This window comes from Mobula hypostoma, chromosome 20, assembly GCF_963921235.1.
Source record: "Mobula hypostoma chromosome 20, sMobHyp1.1, whole genome shotgun sequence".
Taxonomy (NCBI): Eukaryota; Metazoa; Chordata; class Chondrichthyes; order Myliobatiformes; family Myliobatidae; genus Mobula; species Mobula hypostoma.
The window spans coordinates 7,388,516-7,408,874 of record NC_086116.1 but is presented as its reverse complement, the minus strand read 5'-3'; the positions used below and the strand labels follow the sequence as shown (position 1 = coordinate 7,408,874).

The 20,359-nt window shown below is 43.1% G+C and overlaps 2 protein-coding genes across 3 annotated transcripts in view; one reads left to right on the top strand and one right to left on the bottom strand.

The window, feature by feature from the left end:
* The window catches only part of lrmp (lymphoid-restricted membrane protein), a 238,326-nt gene extending 231,054 nt beyond the window's left edge, over positions 1-7,272 (top strand). Inside the window, exons 34-37 of the mRNA XM_063072318.1 lie at positions 2,393-2,484; positions 3,395-3,505; positions 5,722-5,829; positions 7,029-7,272. Coding sequence (XP_062928388.1) covers positions 2,393-2,484; positions 3,395-3,505; positions 5,722-5,829; positions 7,029-7,272 — 555 coding nt within the window. The remainder of the gene's footprint in view (positions 1-2,392; positions 2,485-3,394; positions 3,506-5,721; positions 5,830-7,028) is intronic.
* A 405-nt stretch (positions 7,273-7,677) lies between these two features.
* Positions 7,678-20,359, bottom strand: part of dnai7 (dynein axonemal intermediate chain 7) — a 114,064-nt gene continuing 101,382 nt past the window's right edge. For both annotated transcript variants that reach the window (XM_063072320.1, XM_063072319.1), the window contains 3 exons: positions 13,645-13,803; positions 9,351-9,464; positions 7,678-7,978 (listed from right to left, as the gene is read on the bottom strand). In XM_063072320.1, the coding sequence (XP_062928390.1) occupies positions 7,691-7,978; positions 9,351-9,464; positions 13,645-13,803 (561 nt within the window). In that variant the 3' untranslated portion in view covers positions 7,678-7,690. The remainder of the gene's footprint in view (positions 7,979-9,350; positions 9,465-13,644; positions 13,804-20,359) is intronic.

Sequence of the window (20,359 nt, the reverse complement as noted above, 5' to 3'; positions counted from 1 at the left end):
AAGCCAAGATTGGACTCATAAACCACTTGAGAGCCCATAAGTAGATCAACAGAGCGAAGACCTCGAGGGATAGCCACAACGACGACAATTTGCTGTATCTTCCTCTGCCACCCTGCATCTCCACATCTTGCAAGTGTCACCTTGCACTTCTCCAGAATTCTCCTCCATTTGTCACTGATCCACCTGGGCAAACTGATCTTCAAATGTACAGTAAAATGCATTGTTTGTATCAAATCAAAGTAGCGATGATTGTGCCTGCAAGTGTCGCGATGCTTCTGGCTTGCCCACAATTCACTATCCTTAACATGTACGTCTGTGGAATATCGGGGGAAACCCACGAGGTGACGGGGAGAATGTTCAGACTCCTTCCAGACAGTGGCAAGAGTTGAACTCTGTAAAGCATCATGCTAACTGCTATGTTATTGTGCCACACCGCATAGTATCATGCTTATGCTCTTGATTTTGCTGCCGTCCAAGTCTTTCCTCCTCATTGTCAACAGTCAATTCCTGTATTGTCTACAAAATTGCTCATGATTACTCCAGTGCGACATTTAATAAAATAATTAATGTAGACTAGAAAAAGCACTGAGCACTGTGCAACCCTCCCATCCTTCCAGCTGCAAAGATGCCAATCAGCCATTGCCGTATGATTCCTACAGCTTGATCTTCTTCCTTCTGCAGCAGAAATGGCGTCATTGTTGAGATCCCAGCTGAGGCTCCATGCCCTGTCTCTTTACACACAGTGGCCACTTTATTAGGTACCTCCTGTGCCTAATAAAGTAGCCAGTGACTGTATGAATCGTGGTCACCTGCTTCTCTCTATATATGTATTCTGCACACCACTGCTGGAATGTGTGGTTATCTTGAGTTACTGTCGCCTTCTTCTCTAATCTCTCTCGTTAACAAGGCATTTTTGCCGGCAGAACTGCTGCTCACTGGATGATATTCTTTTTCATTTTTCATACCATTCCCTGAAAATTCTAGCAACTGTTTGTGTGCAAATCCCAGGAGATCAGCAGTTTCTAAGATACTCAAAGCCCTCTATCTGATATCAACAATAATTCCATACTGAGAGTAACTTAGATCACATTTCTTCCTCATTCTGAAGTTTGGTCTGAACAACAACTGAACCTAATGACCATGTTAGCATGCTTTTACACATTGAGTTGATGCCATGTGACAGGCTGATTAGATATTTATATTATTGAGCAGGTGCAAGCAGAAATAAAGTGCCTCATCTCTTCACTCTACTGACTCTGTCAGCTGTTGCACTCTATGGCAGTACTTGTGGCACACAGAGGGTGCTGGACATCTGGAACAAGCTATTCGAGGATGTACTGGCCCTCTGGGACAGGCTACCGGTGGTGGTGCTGGCCCCCTGGGACATCAGGACAGGTCCAGTACGTGGGAGAGAAGGAATGAAGGAACGTGGGCCAAATGAAACAGAATGGGATTAGTTTTGCATGTATCTCGGCAGCAAGAATGAGTGGGACTGAAGGGCCAGTTTCTGACCCTGACTCAATGGCTGTTCTCTGTAGACCTGAACTCGTTGCTACCAGAGTTCATGATGAAATAAACTGGAAGTGAAAGACCTATGTGAGTAAAGTGATAATGAAGCTATTTAACTGTTGTAAAACCCAGTGATTTGCTAATGATGATTAGAGGTGATGAGTCATTTCCCAGACCCTCTGTTCTGTACGGGACAGGTTTACTCATTCACTGTGGAAAAACATCAAAAGTTCTTCCGTTGTATCAAATTGCTGCTGTCTTTTCACATAACTGCAACAGACCAGCCTTGCTGGTAATCCTACACCCAGCAAATTGCTTTAAAAGTTGGCATTAGTGGGATAATTTCTTTGTCAAGTACACAGGGAAATTCCACAATGTAGTGTTGGTGGAGAGGAAAGGAATAAGAGTCTAAAACTGCTAACTGGTCTTGAAGAAATCAACCACTGCAACTACATCATATACCATCCTGAGATTCATATTCTTGCAGGCATTCACAGAAGAACAAAGAAATACAATAGAATCTATGAGAAACTACACACAAAGACTGGCAAACAACCAATGTGCAATAGAAGACAAAATAAGAATAAATAAGAGAAAATATTGAGAGCATGAGTTGTAGAGTCCATACATTGTGGAATCAGTTCACTGTTGGGGTGAGTGAGTGAAGTTATCCACAGTGGTTCAGTCTTTGAGGACGATGTGAATGTTCTCACATTGGCCTGATACTGAAATCACTGGGTTGTCGGAGGCTATGGGAGTTTGTGAAGGTGCTCCATGTCTTGTTGGTCAAAGGGAGCATAAGAGGCATTCATCTGTTAAATTGGATGTTTAAGAGTATTTAATTTTGGAAATCAAAAAGCTTTTTCTTTAACTTACATTTTAGTCAAGTTTGGGGGAGATTGAAGAAGGCAGACGGAAGTCTGAAGGAGATCAGGACATATTGCGGAACAAGTTGTCAAGAAGAGTGAGTAATTGGTAAGTCAACCTAGTTATGAGTAAGCTGGTCCTTGATGTAATACTGTGAGAAACCCAATATGTATCCCACTTACCCTAATCGTTACTCAAAGCTACAGTTTGTTTTATTGAATAAATTACAGTATCTCCCTAATTGACCTGTCAAGGGCATGTGGAGTGCAAATGGCTGAAACAGGATGCTGGGGATCCTGCAGTACAAGTTGGAAGAGACTCACTTAAGATGAAGAAGTTTCAGCATCACTGAGAACAATTAGGAGATGAGACAAGTTCTAAGTTGCTGTGAAGATTGAAGGGGTGCGATTGGGTGGACACCGAGTGACACGGGAAGATAGTGCAATTTCATGTGGTCTGGAGCAGAGCAGTTCCCAAAAAAAATCAGTGTGGTCAAAAGGAACATGCCAAGTTTCCTCAGTCTTCTGAGGCGTGGTGTGCTTTCTTGGCACTCACATCAACGTGGCTAGACTATTTCAAGCCACTAGTGATGTTTATCCCTAGGAACTTGAAACTCACAACCAACTCCACCTCAACACCATTGATATGTCTAGGAGCGTGTGCTCTGCCTTGCTTCCTTTAAGTCAATCACCGGTTAATTGTTTTGCTGATGCTGAGGGAAAGGTTATTTTCTTGACACAATGCCAAAACTCTGCTTCCTGTGCTCCTGTCTCATTATTGTTTGAGATCTGACTCACTATGGTGGTGTCATCTGCAAACTCGTAGATGGAGCTGGAGCAGAATCTGGCCACACATTAGTTGAGTATGTACAGTGTAGAGCAGAGGGCTGAGGATGCAGCCTTGCAAGACATCCTCATGAGAGAACTTTTTGGCATTTATCGGCAACTTTACTGGGAAAATTAAATCAGATTTTAATGTTTGCTAACATTCCTGTAATCTGTTCACTTTCCTGCTTTAGGAAATTTTTAGGGCAAAAACCAAAAGAATCTTACAAATCCCGGCCATCACTGCAGCAGCTTATCAGCACCTGTACCTGGGGAGAAAAGAGCAATCAGCTGTTGAATAAGGGGTGAGGTCCTATTGATTAATTCACATTTCACTTCACGTTGAAGGTAGGAATATTCCTTTCTTGGTTATGGTTGGATTTGATCTCCCTCCAGATGAGTTTTAGAGATATAGAGGGGTCGCTTTCTTCCTTGTATACTGCCTGCGGTTCAGTGATTAAATTCTTAGGTCAGAATCTAGCGACACATACAACACTATGGAACAGTACAGGCCCTTTGGCTCATGACGCCAACCTGTTAACCTACTACAAGATCAAACTAACCCTTCCCTCCTACATAGCCCTCCATTTTTCTATCATCCGTGTGCCTACATAAGAGTTTCTTAAATACCTCTAACGTATTTGCCTCTATCACCACCCCTGGTAGTCTGTTCCATGCACATACCACTTACTATGTAATTTTTTAAAAAATGATTACCTTTGACATCCTCCCCCATACTTTCCTCCAAATGACTTAAAATTGTGCTCCCTTGTATTAACCATTTCCATCCTGGGAGAAGCTTCTGGCTACCCACTCTTACCTTGTACACCTCTATCAAGTTGCCTCTCATCCTCCTTCACTCCAAAGTGAAAAGCCGTAGCTCACTCAGCTTAATTAGTTGTGCTCTCCAATCCAGGTAGCATCCTGATAAATCTCTTCTGCACCCTCCCTCGAGCTTCCACATCCTCCCTGTAATGAAACTTGAGCTCAAGATCTTACCTGCAACTTTATTCTGATACCATCACAGGAGCAATCTTTCAATGAGATAATAAACCGAGACTTTGGGTCTACTCTGTGTCATACGCCTGTTTTGAGAGAGAGGGAGAGAGAGAGAAGGGGCAAAATTGTCTCTCCTCCAATAGGATAGGCAACCAACAAACAGCACAAATTAGTTGCTACATTTTGAAAGTTGCAATAGTGACTTCTCTTCAAAAGGGTTTTACTAGCTGTCGTGCGTTGAGGGGTTGCAGCATGTCCTTTCTTTCCTTGCCTCTAACTCCTCCTCAGCCCACAGTCTTGGCAATATGGTTCAACTCCATTTCCAGTTCATAAAGTCACAGAGCACAGAAACAGGGCCTTCGACCCATCCAGTCGGTGCCAAACTGTTAGTCTGCCTAGTCCCACCGACTCACACCTGGACCATACCGCTCCATATCCATCCTATCCTTATACCTTATCCAAATTTCTCTTTAATGTTGAAATTGAACCCGCAGCCCCCATTTCCACTGGTAGCCTATTCCACACTCTCACCACCCTCTCAGTGAAGCAGTTCCACCTCCTGTTCCCATTAAATATTTCACCTTTCACCTTTAACCTATGATCTCTAGTTCTAATTACACCCAACTGAGCTGGGTGATAGGATAAATAGTGACACTCATTCACTAAGCTTCTACGATATACTCTACATTACATCTCATACAAATGCCATTGTCACTGCCTTCAATAACAAAAATTCACCCAAAAGCACTGCTCTCCATCCTGCTGTTTACCAAACAATTCTTGCTGTTCTGTGTTAGCTTTTTGCCCCATTCATACATTTCATTACATCAACCGCAAAGCAGTCACCCACTGAACCCTTTGTTGCCCTCTCAATTACAGTTATTGGTTTATTATAAACACAAGATTCTGCAGATGCTGGAAATCCAGAGCAAACTACTCAGAATGCTGGAGGAACACAGCAGGTCATGGAGCGGAATAAACGAACGATGTCATCTGTTTATTCCCCTCCATAAATGCTGCCTGACCTGCTGATTTTCTCCATCATTGAGTGTGTATAGGGTTACTATTGTCAAATGTACGTACTCACATAGTGGATCAACATAGTGAAAAAAAAGAAAATGCAGAATACGGTGTAGCAGGTACAGAGAAAGAGCAGTTATACAATTAATTGTCCCATTTTCACCCATTCAAGTTCCTTTCCATTTCCACACCATCACATTGTCTCTTGTTATCCTTGATATGCTTGTTAACCCCTTCTTCCCTTGTTCTTCTTTACATGTCTTCATGATATCCATCCTTTTAACCAATCTTTGCCAAGTTTTCTTCCTCTCCCTGAAGTGCTTTGTCTACTAGCATGCTTTACTAATGCAAGTTATGTACTAAACCAATAGTAAACAGTTGCATATTGAAGCATGTCTTGATTTGCATTTACATTTGCACATGCTGTTTGACCAAAGATTCTATTGATGATTTATCTGACTAAGGAATCTGAAATGTCCTATATCTTGTTACTATCCCACAGTGCTGCTTCAGAGCTGGAAGTACATGACGATGAAGAAAAAAGTGAGATAATGGAAACTCCTACCTTAACAGAGCCAGACAATAATCGAATTGATTCACAATGTACAGTGTAAGTATGTTGGTACCTGTTTGCATATGAGTGGTGTGGCTTATAGTTTACCACAAGGGCAATAATTGATTGCTAGTTCATCATATGAACAAAACAAAATGAAAAGGTATATCTTTTTTTATGATGCAAAGATGGACAATACTGGTGGTTCTGTAACAATTGGACATGCTTCCTTGAAAGGCAGAGGCGGATTAAGCGTAATAGACTGGACATTGATTGAAGGAGCAGCAGAGAACAGAAGGGGATTTATCCCACGTTAATCGTCATGCGCTGAGCAGCATTTTGTGGGCACCTCCCACCCTGGATAGAAGTGTATGATCTTCCTCAAGGGGGGGGCAATAACAAATAAATGTGGCCTGCAGCTCCTGCCACCATGCCCCCCCCCGCCAAATTTCCACAGGGTGATCATTCTATTCATAATTATCACACTCCATTGCATGAGGTGCTTTCCATTACAGACAGAGCTATACCTGCAGTATAATTTACCACAATCCAGCGCAATTAATATAAAAATCTTACTGATAAAACCAATTCTATTTTGTTCCTTTTTCATTAAAAAGAGCGCAAGTAGACCATTCAGCCACCATTTTACTCTATCATGCAGGAACATCATAGCTAATCCAGTCTTAAGCTTCAATGCCACTTTCAAGCTCACGCTCTCTCCACATCCTTCAACTCAATATAGTTCATATGTCTGTGTATCTGCCTGGTAGGTATCTATCCATCTATAGTGTGCAGAATTCCAAAGATTCAAGGCTCTGAAATTCTTTTCCTTTATCTGAAATAATTAATGCCCCATTACTACGTACCCCCTTCGGAAAGGGGAACTGTAAGGACATCTAGGCTTCAATCACAATGATCCCCTTCAGGAACTTGTCTTATTAAGATCACTTTTATTCCTCTAGACTCCATTGAGTGTAGGCTTCATCTTTATAAACTGTTTATGCCCCTCAAGATTTTTGACATCTCTGTAAAATCACCCCTATGTCTCTTACATTCCAAGGAACAAAGGCTCTCCATATAACTCATCCCCTCCAGTCTTGGCAACATTCTGTTAAATCATCTATGAAACTTCTATTTTTTTTTAAATTTATTCCAACATCCCATTAAATCATCTTGATCTTTAAATAAATTTGAGTGAAAAATAATGGTGTGTTTTTTTTTAAATGGCTTAACCTTTTGTATCTTTTCCCCTCCAGAACCAAAGGGCTATCACCTCACCTGACTGAACTGTGGAACACCTTTACCAAAAATAACAGGGGGCCGTGGCTGCCTGTATTACTTCTCTTCTCACTCAGTGTTCTGGGCAGCTTCCTCATTGGCTGGTCTTTACATACGTCTGTTGATGCTGCTGCTGTGGGCACTGGGGACTCTTGGAAAGCACTTCAACAGTTTCTCTGGCCTTACACAGGACTTCAGCACAATGGTCAGCCCCCAGTATAACCAGCAGTGCAAATTGACATTGGGTTGTGGCTTTCAGCATCCTGTTGATGTTTTATTGAAAAAGGCTCAATAGACCAGTTGCTTGTCTTTAATTAATATATACTGTTTAAAATTTTAATCTTGACAAATGTCTCTCAAAAAAAAGCATTAAGTATTGCACAACACTCATCTTTTTTATTGCTGGGTTGTTTCTACATTTAGACATTCTTTAAATTTTTACATCAGCTATTCAACTCTAATTTTTTACCTGTGAGGCAAAATTAGTCACTAAAACAGGTAAGGTATTTTGGGCACAGACGAAGTTCCCAGTTGCTGTGGTTTTTAATAGACAAGTTTGAATGTGAAAAGCAACAATGAGAATTTATCTGTAAACCTGGTTTCTGAGATATTCCTGTGGAAGTATTGCTCAATAAAGTCTTCAGTTGACCGGTGCTGTGCTTGTCAGCAACTTGGTGGCTTGTAAAATTTCACACACGTTGGTGAAAAAGAGGTGATCAGTGTTCAGAATCCTTTCCTCAGCAACATCACTGGCCTGGCCCCTCATCATGTGGTACACGTTGGAGTACAGTTCTGTGTTCTCAGCAATTTCCTTTGTCCATTCTTCACTGGATTCCTTTATCTTCAGCTTTTGCGATCTCTCTGGCCGCACCAGGTAGAGAGACCAGTTGTCCTCTTCTGGTGTCTCTCCTGTGAGATTTTCACAGGCCTATGGATCAAAGGAAGAAAATATGTGCATTCCATTCTGCAAAGACATCCAAGCTTTTTCCTGTGTTGGTTACATGTATCTCTTCAAAATGTCATCAGAAGTTTTGTGCAACATTAACTTGACGTGACAAATGTATCCTGACCCTCCCAGTTTAAACAATGGAAGCCCAGTCTAAACCCCATTTGTTCATCTGCATTATGTGGGTATGTAAAATGTCAGCCCTCTTGAGAACAGGATGGATTTGAACATTGTGCAGTCTGGTAAATTTTCAGTTGCATGATGCTGATATGCTGAGCTCTTTCTCTAGGAATGAGTAGCTAGGAGATCCAGACCCACCTGCCTGTGTCCACCACCCCTCCCCCCCCCTCCACCGGCTGAGACCTAGCCCATTTGAAACTCTAGACTTGAATATAACAGCAGTACAACAAAGGCGTCAGAAGTGGAGTTGACACTGATATGTAGGGAACTACAGTACAGAAACAGGCCCTTCATCCCATTTAGTCTGTGCTGAACTGTTATTTTGCATTGTCACACCAACCTGCATCTGGACTTTGACCTTTCATATCCCTCCCATTTACGTACTTATCCAAACTTCACTTAAATGATTAAATCAAACCTGCATTTGCCACTTTCCCTATTAGCTCGTTCCATGATCCCACCACCCTCTCTCTGAAAGATCATCCCCCTCATGTTCCCCTTAAATATTTCAGCTTTGGCTCTTAACTCATGACCTCTAGTTTTCATCTCACCCAACCTCAGTAGAAAAAGACTGCTTTCATGTACCCTATTCATACCCCTTCATAGTTTTGTATATTTCTATCAAATCTTCCCTCATTCTCCTACGTTCCAGGAAATAAAGTCCAAAGCTATACAACCTTTCCATATAACTCTGGTCCTCAAGACCCAACTAAATCCTCGTAAATTATCTCTGTACTTATTGGTATTTTTCTGGTAGGTGGGTGACCAGATTCTGTATGGTTCAGGCACCATCAACTCCAATTCATTGTATCTCTGTGTCACAGCATCAGAATGTAAAATCTGTCTACCTGTAGCAGGAGGCTCAGCTGGTCAAATACATTAGTGTTGCTGATGCCATTGTAACAAGAGGTTATTAGCTGCACTGACCCTGACCTCTTCCACACAATAGTACTGGGTGAGGGACATTTAACACATAAACTACTGAGATGGAACAAATGCACTGGAATCAGTGACACCATGTACCAATGGTTAAATATCTTAAAGTATCAAAAGTGCAGAAAAACATCAGACTAGCTTTTAGTAATTTTCCATGGTCGTGTAATATCTACCTTTGGGTAGATGTCAATTAGCTACCTTGATGTTTTGCAGAGTTAAAGTTATTTGCTACAGTTACCTGAAGAACTATTTCCTCCTGCTCACAGGACAAGTTCCACTTGCTCCATCTGAAGGCTACTGCAGAGGTCACAAGAGCCATCTGTGTGTATGTTTCCTGCTCCCGTTGCTTGTTCTGTGGTACAAATATTTTTGATTAAAAATACTTCAGATTATCGCTTTAAAGTAATCCGGGAATAGAGTTTATCAAGCTGCACATCATAGAAACAAGCCATTCGGCACACCATCTCCAAAGAGCAACCACTTCTATTAACCCCATCTTCTAATACTTGACCCACAGCCTTCTATTCCTCGGCTATTTAAGTGTTTGTCTAGAGACTGAAATGTTGTCAGTGACTCTGCTTACACTATTTGTAATTGCATTTGCACAGTTTGATGTCTTCTGCACTATAGTTGGTCTTTCCTTGATCCTGTCATAGTTACTATTCTATAGATTTGCTGAGAACGCTCACAGAAAAATGAACCTTGGTGACATATTAGTACCTTGATAATAAAATTTAGTTTGAACTTTGAAAGACAAAATTAAAAGAAAAGAAATACTAATAATAAATAAGCAACAAGTCTAGAGAAAATGAGATGTAGAGTCCTGGAAAGTAAATCCATAGGTTGCGGGAATAGTTCAGTGATAGGGCGAGTGAAGTTGAGTGAAGCTTCCTTCTCTGGTTTAAGAGCCTGCTAGTTGAGGTGTCATAACTGTTCCTGAACATGGTAGTGTGGGTCCTGAGCCTCATGTACTTTCTTCCTGATTGCAGCAGCAAGAAGAGAGCATGGCCTGGATGGTTGGGAACCTTGACGATGGATGCTGCTTTTCTGTGACAGCACTCCATGTAGATCTACTCAGTGGTGGGGAATGCTTTACCTGTGATGGGCTAGGCTGTATCCACTACTTTCTGTCAGTTTTGTTTATGGGCATTGGTATTTCCATGCCAGGCCGTGATGCAACCAGTCAATATACTATCTGCTGCACATCTGTAGAAGTTGGTGAAAATTTTAGATGACATTCCAAATCTTTGCAGACTTCTAAGTAGTGGGACTGATGTGCTTTCTTTGTAATGGAGCCTACGAGCTGGACGCAGAATAGATCCTCTAAAATAATAACAATGAGGAACTTAAGATTGCTGGCCCTCACCACCTTTGTTCGCCCCATGAAAACCCTGGTTTCCTCCTCCTGAACTTAATAACCAGCTCCTTGGTCTTGTTGACATTGAGTGAGAGGTTGTTGTCGTGGCACCACTCAGCCAGATTTTCAGTCTCCTTCCTATATTCTGATTTGACACCACCTTTCATTCGGCCAACAGTAGTGTTGTTGTCAGAAAATTTAAATATGGCATTAGAGCTGTGTTTAGCCTCAGTCATAAGTATAAAGTGAATCGAGCAGGGGGTTAAGCAAACAGTCATACCTGTGCTGATGGAAACTGTGGAGGTGATGTTGCAGTCCTAACTGGATTGAGAATCCAGTTGCAAAGGAGGTATTGAGGTCTAGGTGTTGGAGCTTATTGATCAGCCTTGAGAGGCTGACAGAATTAAATGCTGAGCTATAGTCAATGAAGAGCATCCTGATGTATACACCTTCACTATCCAGACGTTCCAAGGTTGAGCGAAGACCCAATCAGATGGCATCTGCTTTTGGCACGTTGTAATGGCAGGCAAATTGGAGTGGATCCAAGTCGCTTCTCAAGTAGGAGTTGATGTGTTTCATTACCAAACTCTCAAAACACTTCATCACTATGGACATAAGTGTTACTAAACGATAGCCACAGAGGCAGGTTAACACATTCTTCTTAGGCATTGGTATAATTGAAGCCTACTTGAAGCAGGTGGGTACCTCAAACTGCTGAAGCGAGAGGTCAAACATATCAGTGAACACTCCAGCTAGTTGATCAGCAAAGGTCTTTAGTACTTGAGTGGTTAGCCCATCTCAGCCAGATGCTCTCCATGGGTTCACTTTCATAAAGGATGGTCTCCATTGGCTGAAATCACCGAGTCATTGGAGGTTGTGGGAGTTTGTGAAGGTGTCTTCATATGTTATGTGTATGAATTGGAGTCAAAGAAAAGTACAGCACAGAAACGGGCCTTTTGTCCCATCTGCTCTGTGCCAAACCATTTAAACTGCCTGCACCCAGACCATAGCCAACCCTACCATCCGTATGCCTATTCAAACTTCTCTTAAACATTGAAATTGAGCTCACATGTACCACTTGTGCTGGCAGCTCATTCCACACTCTCATGACCCCATGAGTGAAGAAGTTTCCCCTCATTTCCCCTTAAACCATGATCTTTAGTTGTAGTGCCACCCAATCTCAGTCGAAAACGCCTGCTTCCATTTATCCCATTTCTATCCCTCAATTTTGTATACCTCTATCAAACTTATCAGTCTTCAACGTTCCAAGGAATAAAGTCCTAAACTATTCAATCCTTCCTTGTAACTCAGATCCTCCAGCTCTGGCAACATCCTCATAAATTTTCTCTGCATTCTTTCAACCTTATTTTCATCTTTCCTGTAGGTAAGTGACCTAAACTGCACACAATCCTCCAAATTAGGCCTCACCAACATCTTATACAACTTCAACATAAATCTCATCTCATGTATTCAATACTTCAATTCATGAAGGCCAATGTACTAAAAGCTTTCTTTATGACCCTATCTACCTGTGCTGCCACTTTCAATGAATTATGGACTTGTATTCCCAAATCCCTTTGTCCTACTGCCCTCCTCAGTACCCTACCATTCACTGTACATGGTTGGTCCTACCAAAGTGCAACACCTAGCACTTGTCTGCATTACATTTCATCTGCCATTTTTGTTGGTTTTTTTGGCAACACGTACAAGACGTTGGAGGAACTCAGCAGGCTAGGTAGCATTTATGGAAAGGAGTACCAGTTGACGTTTTGGGCCAAGACCCTTCATCAGGACTGGAAAGGAAGAGGAGAAGTTAGAGTAAGAAGTTGGGGGGAGGGGAGGAAGAAGTACAAGGTGAGAGGTGAAACCAGGAGAGGGGGAAGGGGTGAAGTAAAGAGCTGGGAAGTTGATTGGTAAAAGAGATAAAGGGCTGGAGAATGGAGAATCTGATAGGAGGGAACAGAAGACCATGGAAGAAAGGGAAGGGGAGGAGCACCAGAGGGAGGTGATGGGCAGGTAAACTGGAGGGGGCAGCAGGTGAACCAGGAGAAAGGCTGAATAGCTCTGGAATTGGAGAGCCTCACTTGAAACAGACCTAGTCAGTGAAACAGGCCGTGGGAGATAGTTTCTGTGTGGAAAAGGTGTGTGAGCCGTAAGATACGTGTGAGGTTTCAAACTGTAGGAAGTGAGGGTAACAATTCTTTATAAACATGAGATATTCTGCAGATACAGGAATACTTGAGCAACACACATAAAGTAATCTCTGGATGAAGTCAGCAAATCACACAACATCTATGGAGGGTAATAAACAGTTGAAGTTTCAGGCTAAGATTCTTCTTCAAGACGGGAAAGGAAAGGGGCATCCCTCTACTTCCCTCTTTTCCACTCCTGATGAGGGGTCTCGCCCTGAAATATGGACTGTTTATTTCCCTCCATATGTACTGCCTGATTGGCTGAGTTCCTCCAGCATTTTGTGTGCATAACAATGGTTTATTTTGCATGGCCCTGAATTGTATCCATACTAACCTGGGTCATGTGAGTGTAGACATTTCAGAACTTCAGTTTAACACTGACCAGTGACTCCTGGCATTGAGTTACTCACATTGGTGTTCTCTCTGCTCCTGCCTTCTTACTGAGCTCCCTGATAAGTTATCTCTTGTCAGTTCACCGCCTCTTCCATCTTTGCCAGATCAACAACTAAGGATCTGGAGGCCTGTACATACCTTACAGACATGAGTTGGGTAACAGGTCTCAATAAGCAAAGGGAAATGACTTCCAGTAGTGGTGTGAAAGTTTAATCAGCTCCCCTTCCAGAGGGAGACACATGACAGCACACCAACAAAAGTTTTTCATTGTATCTCAGTACTGATGACAATAATGAATAATTTCCAATGTACAGATCTACTTAATTTTAGAATATAAGGTTTTCCTATAGTAAACAAATAAAATCTAAACATTCTACATCTTTAATAAACACAAGGACTTTAAGTGGGAAAACATGTTAAAACAGGAGCAAGACAAAGAGTTATGTCCCTCTTCAGACTATGCAATCACACATATTTTGCAGAGGTCAGAGTTTCTAGGCCACTACTTTTCCTGATCTTCAAATTGCTGAGTATCCAAACCTCACTGGCAGAGCACAGCTGCTAATATCCATAAAGGAAGCACTGCTTACCTTTTCAGTTTTCTTAACATATTTCTCGGATTCATTTCCTGGGAAAATGTTCAGCCCTGCATTTATCATCGCAATGATTAGACTGGAAGCTGTCATCCATTTTCCTCTTATGTGTGAGAGGTTGTCCTCAATAGAAACAGGACACAGTTGGCACAGATCCTGTGGGATTAGAAAGAAGAGCAGGTTGAAGTAGCCCTAAGCTTCATGAGTATACCACAGCTATCAGATTTCTGTACTTCCTGCTGAACATGAGGTGACCCCACAGGAGCCATAAGCTATTGGAATAAAAATTGCAAGCCCACAAAATGCAGCACATCTCGGAAACCTGCAGTGGGAACAACAAATGTTAATGTTTTGAGCTGATGACCTGTTTCAGAACTAACTAATGAAGGCCAACACACCATATACCTCCTTAGCAACCCTATCAACTTATGCAGCAATTTTGAGGGACCAATGGACATGGACCCCAAGATCCTACACATTGCTATGAATCCTACCATTAACCCTGTATCCTGCCTTCAAATTAACCTTCCTATGTGAATTACTTCACACTTTTCCAGGCTGAACTCTATCTGCCACTTGTAAGTCCAGCTCTGCATTCTGTCAATGTCCCACTGTAATCTACAAGAACCTTCTATGCTATCCACAACACCAACCTTATGTTAGAGAGTAACTAAATAGAGAGCATAGGCAAGTGGGACAGGCAAACAATAAAAAGGAAGGTGATGGCTTAGGACTAATCAGCAGGCAAAATGGATGATGGTGAAAAATTGGGAGTAGGTTAAGTATGCAAAGAAAAGTTGTGGCCAGAGTGAGCGTAAATGATTACAACAGAATTGTAAAGGAGATTGGGGAAAATGCAGGAATGAGATAAAGACAGAAAATCTAGTAAGGGGAAAGCTTCCTTGGCTCAGTGGTAGCAAAAGCCTGGATGTAGCCTAGAAATGCAGAGTGTCCTGCTGGCTGTAGCATATTAGGGGTCCTAGGACAAGCTTCAGCCTATACCTTCCGTGGTCCCTGTGTCCTTTACACATCTCAACTCCATCCGTTACCAGCACTTGCTATCATATAGAAAATGAATGCAGTGATAAGTGGTTCTGCACTGCACATTTCTCTTCAAGCTTACCTTGAAATGATCATTCATAAATCAGTCATGGCAATGCTCACAAATAACACAGCACAATGCGAAGTCATTCACCCCACTGCATCTATGCTAGCTGCTACTTACATAGAGTCAAGGAGCACTACAACACAGAAACAGGTTCTTCAGCCCATCTACATTGTGCCGAACTATTAATCGGCCTAGTCCTATCAACCTGCACCTGGACCATAGCCTTCCATACCACCACCATCACACCATCCACCATCTATGTATATATCCAAATTTCTTTTAATTTGCATCCACCACTTCTGCTGGCAGCTTGTTCCACACTCACACTGCCCTCTGAGTGAAGGAGTTCCCCCTCAGGGGCCCCTTAAGTGTTTCACCTTTCACTCTTAACCTATGACCTCTAGTTTTAGTCTCACCCACTCTTAGTGGAAAAAGCTTGGTTGCATTACACCTATGTGTCTCTGTCAGTAAGTTTCCATGGTGGCTGAAATCCAAAAACAAAGACCCAAGATGGAGTGAACACTTTGAATCACTGTAACTGGGTCATAAGGTCAATGGAAAGCCTGCTTGTATATGATAATTGGAGAATTTTTCTATGTTCTGGTAGTTGATTTCAGAAGCTATTGTGCAACTTTTAAAAAAGGCTAAATCAATGTCTGGCACGCCGCTTTTGGGGTATTTCAACTTTGAGAAAAAATAATGAAAACTAGAAAGCTGCATAATGATCTAATGTTTCCAGTTCACTTTCCAATGTCTCCAGTCCTTCATTTCCTCTTTCTCTTCTTAAGCAATTCATCTTGCGCCTTGGGGTCAAGATGAGTTGCTTCCTTTCCTTTTCGGTGTGTTCTTCAATGACGTGCTATGATGTGGATGGAGCTGTGGAAGGATTGTTTGAAAGATTCTGCCATCATCTGGTCTCGGCACGCTTCGGTTGAAGAAACTGAAAATGATCACTAACCCAATGCTTTTTCTCTATTTTGGACAGTCAGAGTAGGTTTTCACAAATAAAATGAAGTGAGGCAGTTTTTGTTCAATGAAACCCATTACACATTTTCCTGAACTCCAAAACCTAAACACAGAAGCACGCTAAAAAACCTTACGTAACAATGTCATCATATCAGACCAGCCTCTTAAAACCCCAACTCAATGTCTGTGGTAGTAAATTATGTACATTTCTTCCAGTTACACAGGCCCCCATATAATTCACTAAAACCGGCATTGCAAGCCTGTCTGGAACTCAGACGAGTCACCTGGCTCGGGTCCTGTGTTCCACAGGTGGAGAAACCACAGATGCCTCTGGCTCGTCCAGAGGTGTGTTGACATGCTGATGCCAGGGGCAAGGCAGTGGAATACTCCAAATTTTGGTGGGCCTGTTGAAGGCGATCTACTGAAACGCATTCTCTATGAGAAAAGTCATTTCTCCCTGTTCCAAAACGCAGAACAGGCCATTGTAAGGGGGCCTAAGGGGAAGTTGGTATGTGTCACGACAGACAAAAACAAACAAACCCAAGAGAGCTGCACACCATCATGGGAGGCAGGAATAGGTGAAAAGGAAATTTACTGAGGAGAGTGGAACGCTGTTGAAAGGCCAACCCAGCGGTCGTAGCATCAGAAATGAAATCACCTGGCACTCATAATGAGCAACACACACAAAATGCTAGAGGAACTCAGCAGGCCAGGCAGCATCTATGGAAACGAGTACAGTCGATGTTTTGGGCCCAGACCCTTTGGCAGGACTGGAGTACAAAAACTGAGTGCTAGTTTTAAAAGGTGGGGAAGGGAGAGAAAAACACAAGGTGACAGGTGAAACCTGAAGTGGGGGGGGGGGGGGATAAAGCAAAGTGCTGAGAAGTTGATTGGTGAAAGAGACAGAAGGCCATAGAAGAGAGAAAAGGGGGAGGAGCACCAGAGGGTGGTGATGGGCAGGCAAGCAGATGGGAACTGGTGAAGTGGCGGGGGGGGGGAGTGGGGAGCATTACCGGAAGTTTGAGAAATTGATGTTCATGTCATCACGATAGAGGAGGCGGCCATGGATGGACATATCGGAATAATAGGAAGTGGAATTAAAATGGTTTATTTCCACTTCCCTTTCCCATTCCCATTCCGATATGTCCATCCATGGCCTCCTCCACCTTCGTGATGAGGCTACAATTCAGTTGGAGGAACATAGAAACACAGAAAACCTACAGCACAATACAGGCCCTTCGGCCCACAGAGTTGTGCCGAACATGTCCCTACCTTAGAAATTACTAGGCTTACCTATAGCCCTCTATTTTTCTAAGCTCCATGTACCTATCCAAAAGTCTCTTAAAAGACTCTATCGTATCCACCTCCACCACCATTGCCAGCAGCCCATTCCATGCACTCACCACTCTCTGAATAAAAAACTTACCCCTGACATCTCCTCTGTACCTACTCCCCAGCACCTTAAACCTGTGTCCTCTTGTGGCAACCATTTCAGCCCTGGGAAAAAGCCTCTGACTATCCACATGATCAATGCCCCTCATCATCTTATACACCTCTATCAGGTCACCTCTCATCCTCCATCGCTCCAAGGAGAAAAGGCTGAGTTCACTCAACCTATTCTCATAAGGCATGCTCCCCAATCCAGGCAACATCCTTGTAAATCTCCTTTGCACCCTTTCTATGGCTTCCACATCCTTCCTGTAGTGAGGCGACCAAAACTGAGAACAGTACTCCAAGTGTGGTCTGACCAGGGTCCTATATAGCTGCAACATTACCTCTCGGCTCCTAAGTTCAATTCCACGATTGATGAAGGCCAATACACCGTACACCTTCTTAACCACAGAGTCAACCTGCGCAGCTGCTTTGCATGTCCTATGGACTTGGACCCCAAGATCCCTCTGATCTTCCACACTGCCAACAGTCTTACCATTAATACTATATCCTGCCATCATATTTGACCTACCAAAATAAACCACTTCACACTTATCTGGGTTGAACTCCATCTGCCACTTCTCAGCCCAGTTTTGCATCCTATCGATGTCCTGCTGTAACCTCTGACAGCCCTCCACACTATCCACAACACCTCCAATCTTTGTGTCATCAGCAAACTTACTAACCCATCCCTCCACTTCCTCATCCAGGTCATTTATAAAAATCACAAAGAGAAAGGGTCCCAGAACAGATCTCTGAGGCACACCACTGGTTACCAACCTCTATGCAAAATATGACCCGTCTACAACCACTCTTTCCCTTCTGTGGGCAAGCCAGTTCTGGATCCACAAAGCAATGTTCCCTTGGATCCCATGCCTCTTTCTCAATAAACCTTGCATGGGGTACCTTATTAAATGCCTTGCTGAAATCCATATACACTACATCTACTGCTCTTCCTTCATCAATGTGTTTAGTCACATCCTCAAAAAATTCAATCAGGCTCGTAAGGCATGACCTATCCTTGACAAAGCCAAGCTGACTACTCCTAATCATATTATACCTCTCCAAATGTTCATAAATCCTGCCTCTCCGGATCTTCTCCATCAACTTACCAACCACTGAGGTAAGACTCACTGGTGTATAATTTCCTGGGCTATCTCTACTCCCTTCCTTGAATAAAGGAACAACATCTGCAACCCTCCAATCCTCTGGAACCTCTCCCGTCTCCATTGATGATGCAAAGATCATTGCCAGAGGCTCGGCAATCTCCTCCCTCATCTCCCACAGTAGCCTGGGGTACATCTCATCTGGTCCCGGCGACTTATCCAACTTGATGCTTTCCAAAAGCTCCAGCACATTCTCTTTCTTAATATCTACATGCTCAGGCTTTTCAGTCTGCTGCAAGTCATCACTACAAGCACCAAGATCCTTTTCCATAGTGAATACTGAAGTAAAGTGTTCATTAAGTACCTCTGCTATTTCCTCCAGTTCCATACACACTTTCCCACTGTCACACTTGATAGGTCCTATTCTTTGTAAACACAAAATAATCTGCAGATGCTGTAAAAGATCAAAGTAACACTTTCAGTATGCTGGGTGAACTCAGCAGGTCAGGCAGCATCAGTCAGAAACGATGAGTCGACGTTTCGGGCCGGAACCCTTTGTCAGGACTGAAGAATGAAAGATGGGGAAGGATTTGAAGAATGCTTGTAGCGTCAGTTGATAGACCAGTAATTTGAAAGACAAAGGGGTGGAGGAGGGGAAGCGTTGACATCATAGCCCTGAAAACAATGGGTGGTAGAAGGAGGAGGCGGAACCATGAGGGAGCTGGGGGAGGGGGTAGAGTGAAATAGGGATAGAGGAAGGGTCCCTAAGGGGTGGAGGAGTGGAAGCATTGACGTCATAGCCCTGAAAACAATGGGTGGTAGAAGGAGGAGGCGGAACCATGAGGGAGCTCGGGGAGGGGGTAGAGTGAAATAGGGACCCTTCCTCTATCCCTATTTCACTCTACCCCCTCCCCCAGCTCCCTCATGGTTCCGCCTCCTCCTTCTACCACCCATTGTTTTCAGGGCTATGACGAAAATGCTTCCACTCCCCCACCCCTTTGTCTTTCAAATTACTGGTCTATCAACTGACACTACAAGCATTCTTCAAATCCTTCCCCATCTTTCATTCTTCAGTCCTGACAAAGGGTTCCGGCCTGAAACGTCGACTCATCGTTTCTGACTGATGCTGCCCGACCTGCTGAGTTCATCCAGCTTACTGAAAGTGTTGCTCAGGTCCTATTCTTTCATGTCTTATCCTCTTGCTCTTCACATATTTGTAGAAGGCCTTAGGGTTTTCCCTAATCCTGCTTGCCAAGGCCTTCTCATGGCCCCTTCTGGCTTTCCTAATTTCCTTCTTAAACTCCTTCCTATTAGCCTTATAATCTTCTAGATCTCTAACATTACCTAGCTCTCTGAACCTTTTGTAAGCTTTTCTTTTCTTCTTGACTAGATTTATTACAGCCTTTGTACACCACGGTTCCTGTGCCCTACCATAACTTCCCTGTCTCACTGGAATGTACCTATGCAGGACTCCACACAAATATCCCCTGAATATTTGCCACATTTCTTCCGTACTTGGAATCCATTTTTAGGAAATTAAAATCTCCTACCATGACAACTCTGTTATTATTACACCTTTCCAGGATCTGTTTCCCTCTCTGCTCCTCAATATCCCAGTTACTATTGGGTGGCCTATAAAAAACACCCAGTAAAGTTATTGACCCCTTCCTGTTCCTATAATACCTTATATTCCGTTTGGGTAGCCTAACTCCCAGATTCCAGGCCATTGCAGCCCAGAGGTCTGAAGTGCAGTGGGGACTGTGGTCAGTAGAACTACCAGTTGGGGTGCCAAACTGAGCTATCCAGGTGCTGGCGAATGGCCGAGCCATGCTTGTGGTCGTCGTTGATGCTGGACAGATGACCTCTGACACCTGGTGGTATGGTCCACCATGGTGAGAAGGTGTGTGAAACCGCCGGAGTGCAGAAAAGGACCAACAAGATCCACATTGACATGGTCAAACCATCGTTCAGGGACCGCAAATGGTGCCAATGACACCTGGATTTGACGGTTAATTTTTTTGCTTACTGGCACCTCACTCAAGCTGCTATCTAATCACACACATCCTTTCTGAGGCTATGCCAAACAAACTTTAGTGCAACC